The sequence below is a fragment of the Kogia breviceps genome, chromosome 3 (assembly GCF_026419965.1).
Source record: "Kogia breviceps isolate mKogBre1 chromosome 3, mKogBre1 haplotype 1, whole genome shotgun sequence".
Lineage (NCBI taxonomy): Eukaryota > Metazoa > Chordata > Mammalia > Artiodactyla > Physeteridae > Kogia > Kogia breviceps.
In genome coordinates this window covers 41,053,126-41,072,054 of record NC_081312.1, presented here as the reverse complement: position 1 = coordinate 41,072,054, position 18,929 = coordinate 41,053,126, and the positions used below count along the sequence as shown (strand labels likewise).

Sequence of the window (18,929 nt, the reverse complement as noted above, 5' to 3'; positions counted from 1 at the left end):
CCTCAAGAATTTTATCATCTACATACCTTTAAAGTCCTAATTCAAGTCCTACCTCTTCAATGAATCCTTCCTAGGCTTTCCGGTCTATGATGGACTTTCTTTTCTAATTCTTAAAGCACTGAATCTCTTCTCTATCAGAAACGAAGTTATAAGCTGTAGAATTTGATTATCAACCATTTTATTCGCATGTGCTTTTGTTTCCTAAGTTTTGTCTCCTCAACTAAATTATAAGTTCCTTGGGTATAAGACTATCTTTTAGCTATTTTTTTTTTTTTTTTTTTTTTTTGCGGTATGCAGGCCTCTTGTTGTTGTGGCCTCTCCTGTTGCGGAGCACAGGCTCTGGACGCGCAGGCTCAGTGGCCATGGCTCACAGGCCCAGCCGCTCCACGGCATGTGGCATCTTCCCGGACCAGGGCACGAACCTGTGTCCCCTGCATCGGCAAGCGGACTCTCAACCACTGTGCCACCAGGGAAGCCCTTTTAGCTCTTTTATATGCCCTCAAAATGTCACACACACTACAGATACTTTGAAAGCACTTATTTTATTTTACCTCTTTTATTGATACATGATAAATCTAACCATACTGGTTTGCTAGACATTTCTCGATTTAAGGTAAAAATAAACCATGGAATCAGTGGGTTTCCCAAGGCTAAAACCAGTTTTGAACCTCTAAGTAATAAGCCAGTTACAACATTTTTATCCTTTCTCATATATAGTAAATGTCTTTATTACATCAAAACTACCAATTAATTAAATCATAGGGACAATAAAATTAATAGTTGGTATAAAAAGAAAAATTCCGAATTTTTAACTGAAATTTTCATCTTTCAACCAACTGTTGAAGGTTTTTTAAAACACAATCCAAAGTTTCCTTAAATTCTTTCTATCATTAGTTACACCATCCTTTTGACTTCTAAAAAGTTTGGGAAGGTTTACTTTAATACAATTGTGATATGTTATGGACACCCTGAAGAAGCAAGATTGATTCTCACCCAAAATTTGGTTTGGATATTGAGATTGATGACACCACACATTCCAACAGGGTATGAAAAAGTTATTACTCATATAATAACATTTTCTGGGGAGAGCAGACCAGGCCTCACAAGCTGGTCTGAAAATGGCTTGATAGAGCAGAGAAGGGAGACTGGCTTTGGGTTTTTATGGTGGTTAGGGGTGAGCCATGGCAAAAGTTCCTATATATGGTTTGAACTTCCCACTGATGCCAAAGAAGGAAACACCTGTGCTTTCTTACCAGCTTGACCAGATGTGGGGCAGAAGGGGAAGAAAACAGGGTGAGGCTCAAAATCTTTCAGCAGTCACACATCAAGATATGGATCAGACTCTTTATTTCTTGATAACTCAATACAACTAATTTTAAAAAGCACAAATACAAAGATATTAAGCAATTATATTTATATAATTTCATTAAATTTTAATTATCTTCATTTAAGCTATATAATTGATTGACAAGCAAATACTACATATAAAACATAAAGGTGAATTTTTTGTTGAAGACAGGAAAGAAAATTTTAAATGTTCTTCAAAAAAGTTTAAGCAAAAATAAATATTAACAGCATCACAATTAATGCAACCAACCAATTTTCAGAAATTACTCTAGCCTTTCACATTTAATTTTCTTCTACTAAAGCTATTAGAATAAATGATAATATTTGAATTTTTGTTGTATTAGAAGAAAATAACACATTTTATTCACTATCAATAACATAAATTCTTTGAGATCATTATTAAAGTACCACTCTTTTACTGCAGCAGTGAAGCATAGGTTCTGTATGAATATAGCTTGCAAAATCAAAACCAAAATAAATAATGATAGCTAATGCTACAAATAAAAACAAAAGGAGATGACAGTCTTAATTTCCTTCAATATTTAAATAAATATAACCAAATAATGTTACTTTGGTAACCCATTATTTCTTTAATCAACAAAAGAAAGTGGTCTTCATAGTTTAAGTAATAATGCAAACTTCTGACCTAGATGATTACAAAGTAGTAAAATAATTCAATAAATTAGTAACTAGGTCAAAAAAAAGTAAATTGTGTGGTATTCTGTGAGGAGGATGAAAACTCTTTTACAGAAGAAGGTGTTGAGTTTTGATCCTGTTCAAATGGAAACGGAAAACTAAAATCATCTCTTCCAGCTGCAAATGTATGAGTTGAAGAGTCCGATGGAAAAGAAAAAGTAAAGGTATCTTCTCCTTCTGGTTTCCCAAATAAGTTTCCTGAGGAAGATAAATATTACCATATCATGCTATTCATGTTACATAATATGATTAGTTTGGTTATAATCTACCAAATTATAGTATACTGCACACAATAAATAGGGTAACACTGAATCACATATTTAACTGTTTTTCTCTTATGTGTAAAGCATTGTCCTTTGTACTGTGGAAGGTTAAACAGGTCCAAACTTAAACCCCACTTTCATGTAATTTGAATTCAAGTATATAAAGAACTAGTATATAAGGTAGAAAGAGGAGTAATAAATCTCAAATGAAGAGAATAGCACAGAGGAGCAGAAATAGGTGTGCATAGGAAATAGAAGGGTAACATAAGTCAATTCAGCTTATCAGAAGCATTGAGAAATAACAAAGAGTTATTAAAATGGAATTAATAAAGATGAGCTTGTAAAGACTGCTGAATTTCCAGCTATAGAATCTGGACTTTATTTGATAAGATGAACCCATTAAAAGTTTACAAGCAGAGATATGACAAGATTTGAACTGCTTTATAAGGATTACTCAGGAGAGAATGTGTAGAAAGCCTGGAACAGGAAAATGTTTAGAAATGGGGCTAACAGGAAAGAGATGATGAAAGCTTGGCATTACCTACAATCACAGAAAAGGGAATGGAGAAAGAAATGCTAGATTTGAGACATACTGTATAAGTCAAATTTATTCAACTATTACTTATTGCATAACTACAATATACTGTTTATGGCATTGTTCAAGGAAATTGACAGAACAGTGAAAAGGATTTTATAGTTTTAAAAGGAATTTCTGAAATCAACTTTACATAAAGAATTACTTGGTTAATGATTCCCAGAATTGCCTTTAAGGAAAAATATTGTTTTTCATTCATTATATTATTTAATACTATAATTATAAAAATATATTTTCAACATCTAATTAGAATTTTTAATTACTAAACAATTTTAAGTGTACAGTAATCCAAAGACTTACTTGAAATAAGTCTTTTAAAGCATCTATATTTTTTCCACAGAGAACCAATTAATACATTAAGCAAAACAATTTACTTTGTGCCACTTTGAAATTTCATATATTTTCAAATAAAGCTGAGCCAACCAGCAATAAGGTGGGTGGGTAGATGGCTGGCTGGAGGGATGGACAGATGGATGGACTGATCCTTGGGTTCTTCCTCTCTCCCTTTCTCACTTCAGTACATATCCATAAGACTTAAACAAAGGAAAACAGCTATAACTTAGCTATAGATCCAGAAAGAACTAAAAACCTTGAATCTGCCTTTCAAAAATGAATTTGACATTATTTTAATTTCAGAACAAAAGAAGTTCATATGAAGTCTTCATAAAACTGCTGTGATCACCTTAAATAAAATAATAGATTACTGTGCAAGATTACTGTGTAGTCTAGGTGCTGTGGAGAATTCAAAGGTAAACAAGAGTCCCTGCCCTCAAAGAACCTATGATTAGAAAAGATTTTATATATATTCATAAATAATGACAGTATAATAATGGTACAGATACTAAAAAGACATTCAGAAAAGTGAGGGAAAGAGCTTTGTTTTTCAAAATAGAAAATAAATTTTATTTCTATGTTAACGATGACTAAAAATTCAGAAAAATATCTTAAAAATTTATAATTTGTAATAGTATGTGCAGAAGTCGTATACCTAGAAATAACCTAATTAAATATGGCTACTTTACTTTTACCATGTTTTAAAAATGACTAATGGAAAGTCAATTCCAATTGCTGTCTGTCTGTTGTTGATCTGGGAAGTTTTCATAGACTCAGTTACTTAGTCTTCAGATAATATCATCTTTACTTTCTGTTAGGCAACCAGAGCCCCAAGTTTTACAGCTTGGGGAATAGTCTTCATCTAGGCCCTTTTAGGGAGAGACCTTTTTGGAATGGAATGTCAAAGGGGAAAAATAAAAGGTTCTGTGGAAGAGAACTTGGTCTTGAAAAGATGGTTAGAAAGTGATAGAAGTTGAGGATTTCAGGAAGAAAAAGTGGGTAAGAAAGTGTGGGCAGATTTGGGATGCAGTGAGTTCTTCAGTATGGCCAAAGCACAGATTATTTTTATAGGAGAAAAGGTTTAGGAGCTAGATTAGAAAACTGGGAGCATAAATTGCTACTCCAGGGGAGCCACTAAAGGTATTTAACCAGGGCAATGAGATGGCCAACATTATGCATAAGGAGAGTAATTGGGGTATGATCTATAAGTAAGCTAAAAGGATGAAAAGACCAATCACAATGTTACTGCAATAGTTCAAGTGAATGGTAATAAGACTTTGAAATATAATGATTTCCATACAATGAAAATAGAAAAGAAAATAAATATTTCAGAGAGAGAACTGATAAAACTTGATGACTAGCTGAATGTAGTCACAGGAACAGAAAGAAATTAAAATTAACACTGATGTTCTGAGTCTTGGCAACTAGAATAATGGAGAGACCATTAGGTATATCAGAAAGAGAACAAGTTTGATTTCAGATATACTGAGTTTTTAATGTCAACAGATGCCTTAGATATAAAGGATATCAATTATACAATTATAAATAAAGTTCTACCAGACGACTTCACTGGTGAATTTTACCAAACATTTAAAGAAGAATTAATTGTCAATCTTTCTCAAGCTCTTCAAAGAAATCAAAGAGGGAGCATTTCCAAACTCATTTTATGAGGCCAGCATTACCTTCATACCAAAGCCAGAAAAGGACACTACCAGAAAAAAAACTACAGACCAATATCTCTGATGAACATAGATGCAAAAATTCTCACTAAAATACTTGCAAACTGAATTAAGCAGCATGTTAAAAGGATCATTCATCATGCTCAAGTGGGATTTATACCTGGGATTCAAGGATGGTTTGATGTATGCAAATCAATCAACATGATACATCAAATTAATAGAATGAAAGAAAAAAATCATATGATCGTAAAGTGGATAGCTAGTGGGAAGCAGCTGCATAGCACAGGGAGATCAGCTAGGTGGTTTGTGACCGCCTAGAGGGGTGGGATCAGGAGGATGGGAGGGAGGGAGACGCAGGAGGGAAGAGATATGGGAACATGTGTATATGTATAACTGATTCACTTTGTTATAAAGCAGAAACTAACACACCATTGTAAAGCAATTATACTCCAATAAAGATGTTAAAAAAATCATATGATCATCTCAATAGTTGCAGAGACAGCATTTGACAAATTCAACTCATTCATGATAAAACTTAAAAAATTAGGTATAGAAGAAACTCACCTCAACATAATAAGCATAATAAAGGCTATATATGATAAGCCCATAGCTAACATCATACACAATAATAAAAGATTGAAAGCTTTTCCTCTAAGATCAGGAGCAAGACAAGAGTGTCCACTCAGTATTGAGAGTACATGTCAGAGCATTCACACAAGAAAAAGAAATAAAAAGCCTCAAAATTGGAAAGTAAGAGGTAAAATTATTTCTATTTGCAGATGGCATGATTTTATATATAGAAAATCCTAAAGACTCCACCAAAAAATTGTTATATCTAAACAACAAATTCACTAAAGTTGCAAGACACATAATAAACATCGAAAAATCAGTAGCATTTCTGTACACTAACAAATTATCTGAAAAAGGAATAAAGGAAATGATCCCATTTACACCAAAACAATTAAATACTTAGGAATAAACTTAACCAAAGAGGTAAAAGACCTCTACTCTGAAAACTACAAGACACTGGTGAAAAAACTGAAGACAGAAATAAATGGAAAGGTATCCCAAGTTCACAGATTGGAAGAATTAATATCGCTAAAATGACAATACTCCCAAAAGATTCATAGATTCAGGATGATCTCTATCAAGAGTCTAATGACAGTTTTTACAGAAGTAGAAAAAAAAATCCAAAAATTTATATGGAACGACAAAAGAAAAGCCAAAGCAATCCTGAGAAAGAACAAGGAGGGAGGCATCACACTCCTGATTTCAAGCTATAGTAATCAAAACAGAATGGTATTGATATAAAAACAGACAAATAGATCAATGGACCAGAACTGAGAGCCCAGAAATAAAACCAAGCACACACAATTAACTGATATTTGACAGGGGAGCCACGAATACTCAATGGAGAAAAGATAGTCTCTTCAATAAATGGTGCTGGGAAAATAGGATATTCATATGTAAAAGAACGAAACTAGACCCACTACCTTACATCACTCACAAAAATTAACTCAAAACAGAGTAAAGACTTAAATGTAAGACCTGACACCATGAAACTCCTAGAAGAAAATATAGGAAAAAAGATCCTTGATATGAGTCTTGGCAACAATATTGGATATGACACCTTAAAGCAGAAGCAACAGAATGAAAAATAAATGGGATTGCATCAAACTAAGAAGCTTCTGCACAACAAAAGAAACAATCAACAATGTGAAAAGACAACTTACAAAATGGGAAAATATATTTGTAAACCATATATTCAATAAAGGGTTAACATCCAAAATATATAAAGAACTTATATAACACAACAGCAAACAAACAAATAATTCAATTAAAAAATGGGCAAACAATCTGAATGGGCATTTTTCCAAAGAAGATATACAAATGGCCAACAGGTACACGAAAAGATGCTCAACATCACTAGTCACTAGGAAAATGCAAATTAAAAACACAATGAGGGACTTCCCTTGTGGCCCATTGGTTAAGAATCCGCCTGTCAATTCAGGGGACATGGGTTCGATCCCTCATCTGGGAAGATCCCACAGCCTGTGGGGCAACTAAGCCCATGTACCACAACTACTGAGCTCATGCTCTAGAGCCTGTGCACCAGAACTACCGAAGCCCGTGCACTCTAGAGCCCGCGCACCGCAACTACTGAGCCCATGGGCCACAACTACTGAAGCCCGTGCACCTAGAGTCCATGTTCCACAACAAGAAAAGCCACTGCAATGAGAAGCCCGCACACCGCAACAGACAGCCCCCACTTGCCACAACTAGAGAAAGCCTGCGTGCATTAATGAAGACCTAGTGCAGCTGAAAAAAAAAAGAAAAAAACAACAACAGAAACACACTGAGATATCTTCTCATATCTGTTAGAATGGCCATCATCATAGAACCACTGTATGATCCAGCAATTCCACTTCTGGGAATATATCCAAAAGAAATGAAACACTAACTTGAAAAGATATCTGCACCCCTATGTTCATAGCAGCATTATTTACAATAACCAAGATATGGAAATAACCTGTGTATGAAATGATGGATGAATGGATAAAGAAGTTATGAGATATCTAAATATGTATACATACATATACAAATATTATTCAGCCATAAAAAAGGAGAAAATCCTGTCATTTACAACAACATGGATGGACCTTGAGGGCATTATGCTAAGTGAAATAAGTCAGACCTGTATGATCTCACTTATAAGTAGAAACTAAAAAATTAGAAAAGAAAGAAACCAAACTCCCAGAAAAAGAGATCAGATTTGTGGTTACTAGAGGCAAGGGTATGGAGAGGGGAAATTGGGAGAAGGTGGTCAAAAGGTACAAACTTCCAATTATAAGATAAATAAGTACTAGGGATGTAATGTACAACATGATGCCATAGTTAACATTACTGTGTTATATATATGAAAATTGTTAAGGGATTAAATCCTAAAAGTTCTCATAACAAAGAAGAAAAAAAATTTTTTAAATTGTATCTATATTTGATGATGGATGCTAACTAAACTTACTGCAGGGATCATTTCACAATATAAGTACTTCAAACCATTATGTAACACACCTTCAATTTATACAGCAGTGTATGACAATTTTATCTCAGTAAAATGTGGGGGGAGGCTAAGAAAAGTAAGGTCCAGGAGTTTAAGAGAATTAGGAGAAGTCAGGGAGGGAAGATATGTATTATAATATTTGAAAATGCTGAAGTGAATGAGTGTCAAATGAGAGTGTCAAAGGGGAGAATGTAAATAGATTTAATATTTTAGATAGTCGCATTTAAAGAATGTCTACAATTGCTGGATTCGTTCTGGTCTTGTGGCATTTAATAATCATTTATGACAATTCCAAAATTTATGTCTCACCCCAACGAATTCCAGATTCATATATTAAATTTCCTACTTACTTTCACTCAGGTATCTAATATAGGCTTTTCAGTGATAACACCTATAAAATTAAACTCCTGTCAATCTCAAATTAACTTCTACAGCCTTCTATATTTCAAAAGATGTTAATTCCATTCTTAAAATTATTCGGGTCAAATAATTGGCATCATCTTTCTTTCTCTTAATCCTTACATCCATTCCATAAGCAGATCCTTACAACTCTACCTTCAGAAAACTTAATAACCAAAATCTGACCTCACCACTTCCACTGACATCATCTGCACCATTATCAGTTCTCACCTGTACTATTTCAATAGCTCCCTAATCAATCTCCCTGATCTCCCCCATGTTTCCATATGGTCTGGTCTCCGTATAGGAGCCAAACAATTCTTTTAAAACCTGTCAGATCATTTCAGTCCTTGGTGAAAACTCTCCAATAGCTTCCCATCTCAAACAGAAAAAAAAAACCACTCCAAAGTCCTTAAATGGTCTAAGTGTCCCCTATGGTTTGCTCTCCCTCCAACTTTTCTGATTTAATTTCTTACCAGTTTTTCCTTCCTTATTTGATTCCAATCATATCAATTAAGTTGCTGTTCAATGAACATGCTGAGCACACTCCCATCTCACGGCCTTTGAACCCTCTGCCTAGAACAGTTATCCCAGTAGCTCGTACCTGCACCTCCTTCAGGTTTCTGCTCAAATGCTGCCTTTTAGTGATGCCTTCTCTGATTCCCTTGGAACACAGCAACTATCTTCCCAATCCAAATACTCCCTATTTCCCTTACTCTGCTTTAGTTTTCTTCATAATATTTATCCCCACAAGTGAGTAGAGTTAACATCAGGCCTGTGCTGATCCAGGCCCACCCAGAAGAATGACCCTGGAGTCTGACTCCTCACAGCACTGTTTTCTTAGAAAATAAGAATTAAGGTAAATGTATAATGATGTGTTTGACTAGTCTACTGGGTGGGACTACACCTGAATTAGAGGACCTGTGACTTGGTATATAGTCCTTCCTAGCTCTCAGGTGGGAAACCAAGGCTGCAGCTTTTGTGTGTCAAGGTGATTTACCTGCACCATGCTTTTTGTCCATAGCAGCTTTACATATCCCATGTAGACGAGGTAGCAAAAGAAAGTTTATTATTTGGGTTGCCGGTGGGCCTCTCAATAAGATAAAGATGCTGTACATGCTGTTATCTCCTATCCTGTATCTTTCTATAAAGTTAAGTAAATCTAAGACTAAAAATTGTGACAGTGAGTCTGACTGCCAATTCAAATCCATATCAACTGTTTTTTAGTGCATTACCTTACATATAATCATTGTCTATTTTCAGTTTCTCCCACTAGAACATAAACCCTATGAGAACTTGCATTCTTGTCCACTATTCTATCACCAGAGCCAGAAGCAGTACTTGATATAAAATATACTATATATACATACACTTATTTTTATATGTTGAATAAATGAACTAATCAACAGATAAATGAAGAAAGAAGGTCCAATAAAAAGTAAGCCCCAGCGAGATAAGAAGAAATCCAAAAACTCCAGAAGGGAGATGGGAATAGTCAACAATATCAAACGCTGCAAAGTGACTGAATATGATAATAAATATAAAATACTCAAAATGTTTGATAATTAGTAAGTCATTAGTAATATTGGAAAAAGCAAGTTTTGGTAGAGTAATGAGAGAAGAAGCTAAATTGTTAAAAAATGATAATAATAATTAGTGAATGGTGCAGAAGTAACAGCTATTTTTAAAGAATAAACTGAGTACCTAAGAAAATCAGAGACAAACTAAACACAAATGGTGAAAGTTAACATGATTTTATATATAGCAAACTTCAAATCACTTACCAATTTCTTGTTGTGATGAGAGAAGATTTAAATTTCCTGCAGAATTATGTTCATTAAACTGAAAAATAATTTCCATTAAATATTACTCATGAAATCAGTAGAACAGTAGGTATAGCATTTATATTAGACTCTAAAGCCTAGTTCTTCTAATAAGCATAATTAGAGTAGACAAAATTGCAACATTCTATATAGCACATTATTGTTATTAAAAAGAGATCTTCAAAACTATCATTGACTTATATCAAAATAAGGTTTATTGATCTGACTCTGGCAATAGATAAAATATTAATAGGCTATATATATATATATATTATACCAAGGATACTTCCTACTTTGGAATATTAATATAACCTAAAATTCTAATTAACTTTGTTTTATTCTGAAGGCCTTTTACAAATCAGGTTGTTGTTATTGTTTTCCTGACTATAAAAATAATAAAAAGTATTACAGCTTCATGTCAGTTCAAATAAAGTTTTGCTACTAAAACAGTCCATTTTCTCTGTAAAACAGGGTTTTCAAAAAATGGGATCATGAAACATAGTTTTCTGCCCTCTTTTTTTCCTCTTAACATTGCATTATGAGCATTTTTCCACAAAACTATTCTTCCAAAACCTTATTCTTTTTATGGCATTTTAATATTCCTCTAATATGGACATACAATATAGTTTCAATCATTCTTTTGTTTAAAACATTTAGGTTGTTTCTATTTTTTTCTAATATAAATCACACTTGAATATATACTATGAGGCACAGATTTATACTTCTTTGACAATTAATAAGGAAAGCTGTTTTTCCCAGAGATTTTATAAGGCACTTGAATTTCTTTTTCGGTGAATTATCTATTCACCAAATAGACTCTGTCCCTATCTCTATTGAGGCAGTAATTTTCTTGCTGGTACATATAAGCTCTTTATATAATAAAGATATTAACTGTCATATTATTGCAAATATTTTATATCACATTATCATTTTGCCTTTAAAATTTTTTAACATATAAAATTTTGTATGTAACCAAACCAAAACCCACTTTATTTTCTTTTGGCTCTTCTCCCACTGTTTTTATGCTTAGAGAATACTTCCTTCTCTTAAGATCTGGTAAATATTCACCTATATTTCTTCTGAAATATTTTATGGTTAACATTTTAAAATTTAATGCATCTATAATATCTATTGGTGTACAGTGTAAGACAAATGCCTAATTTACCCTCACTAATTTGTGGTCCTATCTACATCGCATTCTAAATTCTTTTGTTTCAAGACATTTCCCATGCCATTGATCAATCAATCAATCCTTGTACCTTTACCACACTGTTTTGATTGCTCTAGGTTTATAGGATATTTTAATATGTAAAAGTGAAGTTCCTTCCTCCTTATCAGTCTTCTATTTCATAATATTCTCTTATTATTAAAATCAGTAGGAGCCATAATAATATCCTCTCTTTAATTCCTAATATAGGTAAATCTTATCTTTCTCTTTGTCAATCTAGTAAGTTTATAAATTTTGTCAATTTTTTTCAAACAACCAACTCTGGCTTTGCTAATTTTCTCTATTGTTTGTTTTCTATTTCATTGACTTCTTATTTTTCATAGTTTTTCATTCTACTTACTTTGGGTTTACTTTCTTCTTTTTTTAGCTTTTCAAGGTGGAACTTTAGGTCACTGATTACAGACCTTTCTTCTTTTTTATTAATTTAATTATTTAACTGGTTAATTAAATTATTTAAAGTTATTTTGCTCTGGTTTTGGCAGCAACTTACAATTTCTGATATGCTGAATTTTCATAACCATTCATTTCAAAATCTTTTCTAATTTCTTCTTTGATCCATGGCCTAAATATTTAGGACTTTCTTAATATCTTATTGATTCCTAATTTAATTCCCTTATGATCAGATAACATACTCCATATAATTTCTATCCTTTTAAATTTATTAGGAGCCATTTAATGGCCCAGAATATGGTCTATCTTGGTGAATGTACCATCAGTGCTTGAAAAGAATAAATATGCTGCAGTTGTTGGATGTGGTATTCTATAAATGTCTGTTAGGTCAAGGGGGTCGATGGGGTTGTTCAGATTTTATATAAGATCTTTCTTGATTGTGTTGCCTAATTCTATCAATTGCTGAGAAAGGGGTATTAAAAATCTCCAACTAAGTTTGTGTTTTTGTCTATTTCTCCCTTTAATCCTGTCAATTTTTGTTTCTACATACACATGTAGTTGAAAAGACCAACTACCTACCAGAAAATTTTTTCACACTGAGAATATATGAAGTTTGTTTAGAATTACAAAGCCAAATTAATTTTTAAACTGCCTTTAACTGCAATTTAAATCATTGCTACCCTGAGATTCTGTTTTATGAACAGATGTCAATTTTGAGCCACCTGAAGTTGAAAACATAAAGATAATGGGGGAATGTTGTTATGTTATCAATACTCAGAATCTTTTAAAAAATTGCCTCTGCAAGTGGTATTGGGAAAGTTGGAGAGCTACATGTAAATCAACGAAGTTAGAACACACCTTCATGCCATACACAAAAATAAACTCAAAATGGCTTAAAGACAAACATAAAACAAAACATCATAAAACTCCTAGAAGAGAACATAGGCAAAACATTCTCTGACATAAATCATACCAATGTTTTCTTAGGTCAGTCTCCCAATGCAATAGAAATAAAAGCAAAAATAAACAAATAGAACCTAATCAAACTTACAAGCTTTTGCACAGCAAAAGGAACCTTAAACAAAATGAAAAGACAACCTACAGACTGGGAGAAAATATTTGCAAATGATGTGCCCGACAGGGCTTAATTTCCAAACCATACAAAGAGCTAATGCAACTCAACAACAACAACAAAACAAACAACCCAATCAAAAAATGGGCAGAAGAATTAAACAGACATTTCTCCAAAGAAGACATGCAGATGGCCAATAGGCACACGAAAAGATGCTTAATATTGCTAATTATTAGAGAAATGCAAATCAAAAGTACAATGAGATACCACCTCACACCAGTCAGAGTGGCCATAATTAAAAAGTTTACAAATAAAAAATGCTGGAGAGGCTGTGGAGAAAAGGCAACCCTCCTACACTGTTGGTAGGAATGTAAATTGGTGCAGCCACAATGGAAAACAGTATGGAGGTTCCTCAAAAAACTAAAAATAGAGTTGTGATAGGATCCAGCAATCCCAGTCCTGGACATATATCCAGTCAAAATTATAATTCTAAAAAATACATACAACCCTGTGTTCACAGCAGCACTACTTTTAATAGCCAAGATGTGGAAACAACCTAAATGTCTATTGACAGATGGATGGATAAAGAAGATGTGACACACACACACACACACACACACACACACACATATATATATATATATATATATATATATATATATATATATATATATATATACACAATGGAATATTACTCAGTCATTAAAAAGAATGAAATGATGCCATGTTGCAGCAACATGGATGAACCTAGAAATTATCATACTAAGCAAAGTAAGTCAGAAAGAGAAATACAAATACCATATGATATCACTTACATGTGGAATCTAAAATATGACACAAGTCAATGTATCTACAAAACAAAAACAGACTCACAGATATAGAGAACAGACTTGTGGTTGCCAAGGAGGGGGGAGGGCAGGGAAGGATTGGGAGTCTAGGATTAGCAAAGGCAGACTTTGTATATAGGATGGATAAACAACAAGTTCTGACTGTACAGCACAGGGAACTATATTCAATATCCTGTGGCGAACGATAATGGAAAAGAAAATGAAAAAGAATATACATATATATATATATATATATCTGACTCACTTTGCTGTACAGCAGAAATGAACACAACATTGTGAATCAACTATACATCAATAAATTAAAAAAATAAAATAAAATAAATTGCCTCTGTTTTGTACTGTGCTCCAAGGAAGTTTAGCATTAAAGAATTAAAAGTTTTGAGGTTTCAGTGTACAATTTTTTTAGAAATAAAACTTTAGCTTCTCATATTACCTGATGTGATGAGATTCCTGAGTCAAATACAGAAGAATCAAATAAATTCAATCCAGGAGATCTAGAAGTATAACTCATATAAAAAGAAAATCCAGGGGATTCCTTTTGTGTTTGACATTCAGTAGCTGTATTTCTATTTCTGATACAGAGAAATAAGAAATCATCAAAATGTTAAATACATATTATTAAATATTGCAGACTGGTAAGCACCATAGGCAATGGCATAGAGGTAAGAATTAGCATAGCAGGAAAAGTGAGGAAGTAGTTATTGAAGTGACAAACCTATGGAGAATAAAACAAACCTATGGTTTTGGGTGGAGAATAATATTAACTAAAGTAGAATAATCAATCATGAAATGATAATAAAGAATTCCTACTAAGAATATACTATCAGGCTCTATTCTATGTATTTTCATCATCATTAATTTACTTACTCCTCACAATATCCCTATGAGATAGCTACCATTATTATCACCTCCATTTCAGAGAAGAGGGTTTTGAAGCATAGGAAGATTAAATGATTTGTTCAAAAGAATGTAAGTGCCAGAGTTGGGATTTGAATGTAGCAACAAAGATTCAAAGTCTAAGCTCTTAAGCCTGATGCTATACTGTCCCCAAGATCTTGAAAGCAGTCACAGAATTTTAGTCTTAATGAGAAGCCAGCCATGACAGACTGTTTCATAAGGGAGTTAAGTTATAAAATGATTTGGGAAAAATAATTAGACAAGACAGTATATAACACGTGGTTAAAAGCATGAATTCTGGAGGCAGAATGGCCTGGGTTTAAATCTCAACTCTGTCACCGACGAGTTATATCACCTGTGATTCTGTTTCCTCATCTATAAAATAAGGATAATAATGTACTTACATCTCATAAAGCCGTTGTGGATTTGAAAGGAGCAATATTTATTAAATGCTTACACATAGTGCTATTAAGTGCGTGTTAAATAATAGAAGTCTGAAGATACTTCTATAACTCTCTCCATGACCATTAACGAGTCACTTTACAGATTGGTTTTCTCATCCATAAAGAGAGGTTTTAGTATACTATTGCCACATCCTTTTACAGTTCTCAGATTTGATAATGAGTTCTACTTTGAACATGCTGTGTTTGAGTCAACAGCATGACATTCATATATAAAAATCTTAGTAGCAATTTAAAAAACAGAGTAGAACACAGGTGAGAGATTCCTGATGAAGTGAAATCTGTTTGACATATATTTTAGAAGAATCTCAGGGTTCAGATTTAAGAAAAGATTGAACTAAACAGAGAGCTTGAATGCAGCACTATTTTCTTGGCTGTAAACTACAAATCTGTATTTTCAAATAATGATGTTACAGATATTTATGCCTACCAAGGTTACTTAAAAGAATGGTAACTCTTGTTTTAGACACTATAACACTAAGGAAAAATGACTTCTGGAACATTATTCAATGATGTCCACAACCTACTAAATGTGATAGTAACTTTTTAGCTTGACATTAAAAATTTTTCCATACATTTTTTATTCTTCTGAAAATCTTAAATCTTATACAATTGAACTTGATAAGTACTCAGGATCTAGTCCACCTTCAGCTAAATGTTTCAGGGAAAATGGGGACGAGATCTATGAAACAAGATGGCAGAATGTTTATAACTGTTCCAACAGAGTGATAGGTACATGAGAGTTCATTATACTACTCTCTCTCTCCTTTGTATATTTGAAATATTCCAAAATAACTTTTAAAAGTTACAGGTATTAGGCATTTTACTATTCCTATCAATTACTTACATAACTCAATATGTAGATTCTTTTATTATAATTACTAATTAAAGTCTTACATTTCAAATGAGGGGGTTTTAGGTAATTTCTCCACAGAGTCAGATGTTCTCACAGCTTCAGGAGTCCTTAAAAATAAAGGAATTTCAGGAGTTCGTGGAAAAATCTCAGCCCCTTCTTCTACTTCATCACTATTACTTTCTATTGGCTTCCCCAAATGTTCAGCATATGTAACCTGCAAATTCAAAGTAACAGAAAACTATAATAATGAATGTTATTTCATTAATAAACTCACATATATAAAAATATGAGGTTAAAAACATCATATTAACATATGATGTTATCATTTCATAGAAAAATTAGTAAAATAAGAATAATTGGTGAAAGTGATACCAAAACATATCTGTTCAAAAAACAGGAAAATAATTATTTATAATTTTCCAATTTTTCTTTTCTTCCCAGCTCTATCTCACCTACCCCTACCTGAAAAAGTAACTCATAACCAGGACATACTCAGATTGCTGAAGAAAAATGGTTAGGAATGATTTTTCTTTCAAAATTTCCACATCATGCTCTGGGTCAAGATTTGTATATGATATCCCCTTGAAAGAGCAATCTTGCTCTCACTGGTTATGTTCTTTGTACTTTTTGCCCTAATAAATTCATTATACTACTTTCACTGCAAAGATTGAGAACTTGAATACTAATTTCCTTTATACCATTTTGTAGGCTAGGAATATGATTTCTCAAATGTTTGTTACCAAATCCCATTACGGAAACAGTCTGGGTCCCTCCAGCAAAAAAAATGAAAATGTGCTTTTTACCTGTATTTCTTTACAGCAGAATACTACTCTTATTTCTCTTGTCTTATCCCTTAGTAGCTACGGTACATTGCCTACACCTATCATCGCTAAAGCTTTCCACTATTAAAAAATATTCTGAAGATACTTTTGTGGCAGCCTGGGCAAATAATTCAATCTTACCAAACAAAATTGTTTTCTTCAGTTATGATTTAGTTGTTGTGGTATCACTTATATATAGTCAATTATTAATGACAATTTTTTGTGTAAATTTTCATGTAAACGTTTTGTGGCTTCATTTTAAAATCTATAACTCCTCCAAGGGATAGAAACTGTAACATCACAGCAACTTGATTACCAAACTAATAAGATCTAGACCTCATATAAATAAACTTCATTATACCAAATTGAAATTAAAATGGAAACAGAATATTTTAAATTGTAATATTTTACTTAGAAATTAGAAACCAAACATTTGACTTACTTGTGAAGTACAGTTTGATTCTCTCAATTGTTTTACTGTCCGTTTATCTTTACACTCAGCATCTGTTTGTTATACAAGAACAAAATATTTTTTGTTTGTAATTTAATTGTAAATAAAACATATTAGCCAAACCATATGAAATTGACAATATTTAACTATTCTGGGTCTATAAAAATGGAAATTTTAGATAATTCAACCCAATACATAAAGATAAGAGAATAAAACCTATATGAACAGCTTAACGAACAAAATTATAAAGAGAACACCCCATGTAACCACCACCTAGGTAAAGAAATAGAACATTATAAGTTCTCCATAAGGCCCCATATTCCACATATCTTCCTCCTCATCGGTAAACGCTATCCTGACTTCTGAAATAATCAATACCCTGATTTGCTTTATACAGTTTTATCACCTAAGCAATACAGATTTTTATTTCCTATTTTAAAATGTTATATGATGAAATAATAATACATTTGTCGTGCTTTTTTTTGTTTAGTATACACTTATGAGATTCGTATGTATTGTTGCATATAGACATAGTTTGCTTCCTTTTACGGATGTAAAGTATTCCATTGTACAAACACAACACAATATATCTATCTATCCATTCTACTGCAAATGGACATTTGGGATGTTTCTGCTTTGAGGCTATTACAAACAATGTTGTTAACATTCTTCTACATATATACTTGTATATATGTATCTGTATTTCTCTAGGTATGTACCTAGGAGTGGAATTACAAAATATAGGGTAGTGTATCTTTCATTTTACCAGATGTTAAACTATTTTCCAAACTTTAGTTTTGAAACTATTCACCAATTTTTGTTGTGGCAGCTAGCCATCCTGAGCTACCCTAGGAAATCATTCGATTTCACCAAAATTACTAGTTCCAATTATAATTTAGTTATATGAAAATATATTTCATTTATAAATGACAGTCCCTACCAATAATTATGAGAGTTCTAACTGTCCTACAGTCTCATCAACATCTAGTATTGTCAGACTTTCTGAATTTTTGCTCATCTGATGGGTGTGTAATATCTCATTGTGGGTTTATTTTTCAGTTTCCTGATTTGTTGAACATCTTTTCATATGTTTATCTGCCACAAAAGTTTCTCTATTTGAAGTGCCTATTCATTTATTTGGCAGATAGTTCTAATTGGGTTGTCCGTATTTTAATTCTTGGTTTGTAGAAGTTTTTTATACATTTTTGGAAACTAGTCCTTTGACAGTTTTATGTATTGGAAATATAATCTCTTGCCTGCCGTTCTTTTCGTAGTGTCTTTTGATGAGTAGAAATTCTTAATTTTAATATAGCCAAATTTATCAATTTTTCTTTTATGATTGGGCTTTTTAATTCTTTTTAAGAAATTCTTTCCTATTTTGAATAAATGTTTCCCTATTTGGTCATCTGAATGCTTTACAGTTTTGTCTCTTGAGTTCAGTCACACTACTATTTTCACCACTTATTAACTTCTTCAAAAGATAGGGTTGGAGATTGTTGAAGAGAGTCTTTTCTTCTTCCAAGATAATTATATGCCTTCTTGGGTGTGAAGTCTCACCATACATGCTCAATGGCAGCTAGGACTATGCCAGATACATGCATTTCCCCATATATCTGTATTAGGGGGTATATTGTTCCTAGAGATTATCTGTTCCTCCTTTGTCTAACACTCTGTCAGCTTAGCATATACAGAGGATTATAAACAGGTGA

General features: G+C 32.7%; 1 protein-coding gene across 1 annotated transcript in view; it reads right to left on the bottom strand.

The window, feature by feature from the left end:
* Nucleotides 1–2,041: 2,041 nt before the first annotated feature.
* The window catches only part of C3H14orf39 (chromosome 3 C14orf39 homolog), a 58,469-nt gene continuing 41,581 nt past the window's right edge, over nucleotides 2,042–18,929 (bottom strand). Inside the window, exons 13-17 of the mRNA XM_059059666.1 lie at nucleotides 17,212–17,273; nucleotides 15,990–16,162; nucleotides 14,168–14,306; nucleotides 10,158–10,215; nucleotides 2,042–2,241 (exon numbers count right to left, since the gene is read on the bottom strand). Coding sequence (XP_058915649.1) covers nucleotides 2,042–2,241; nucleotides 10,158–10,215; nucleotides 14,168–14,306; nucleotides 15,990–16,162; nucleotides 17,212–17,273 — 632 coding nt within the window. The remainder of the gene's footprint in view (nucleotides 2,242–10,157; nucleotides 10,216–14,167; nucleotides 14,307–15,989; nucleotides 16,163–17,211; nucleotides 17,274–18,929) is intronic.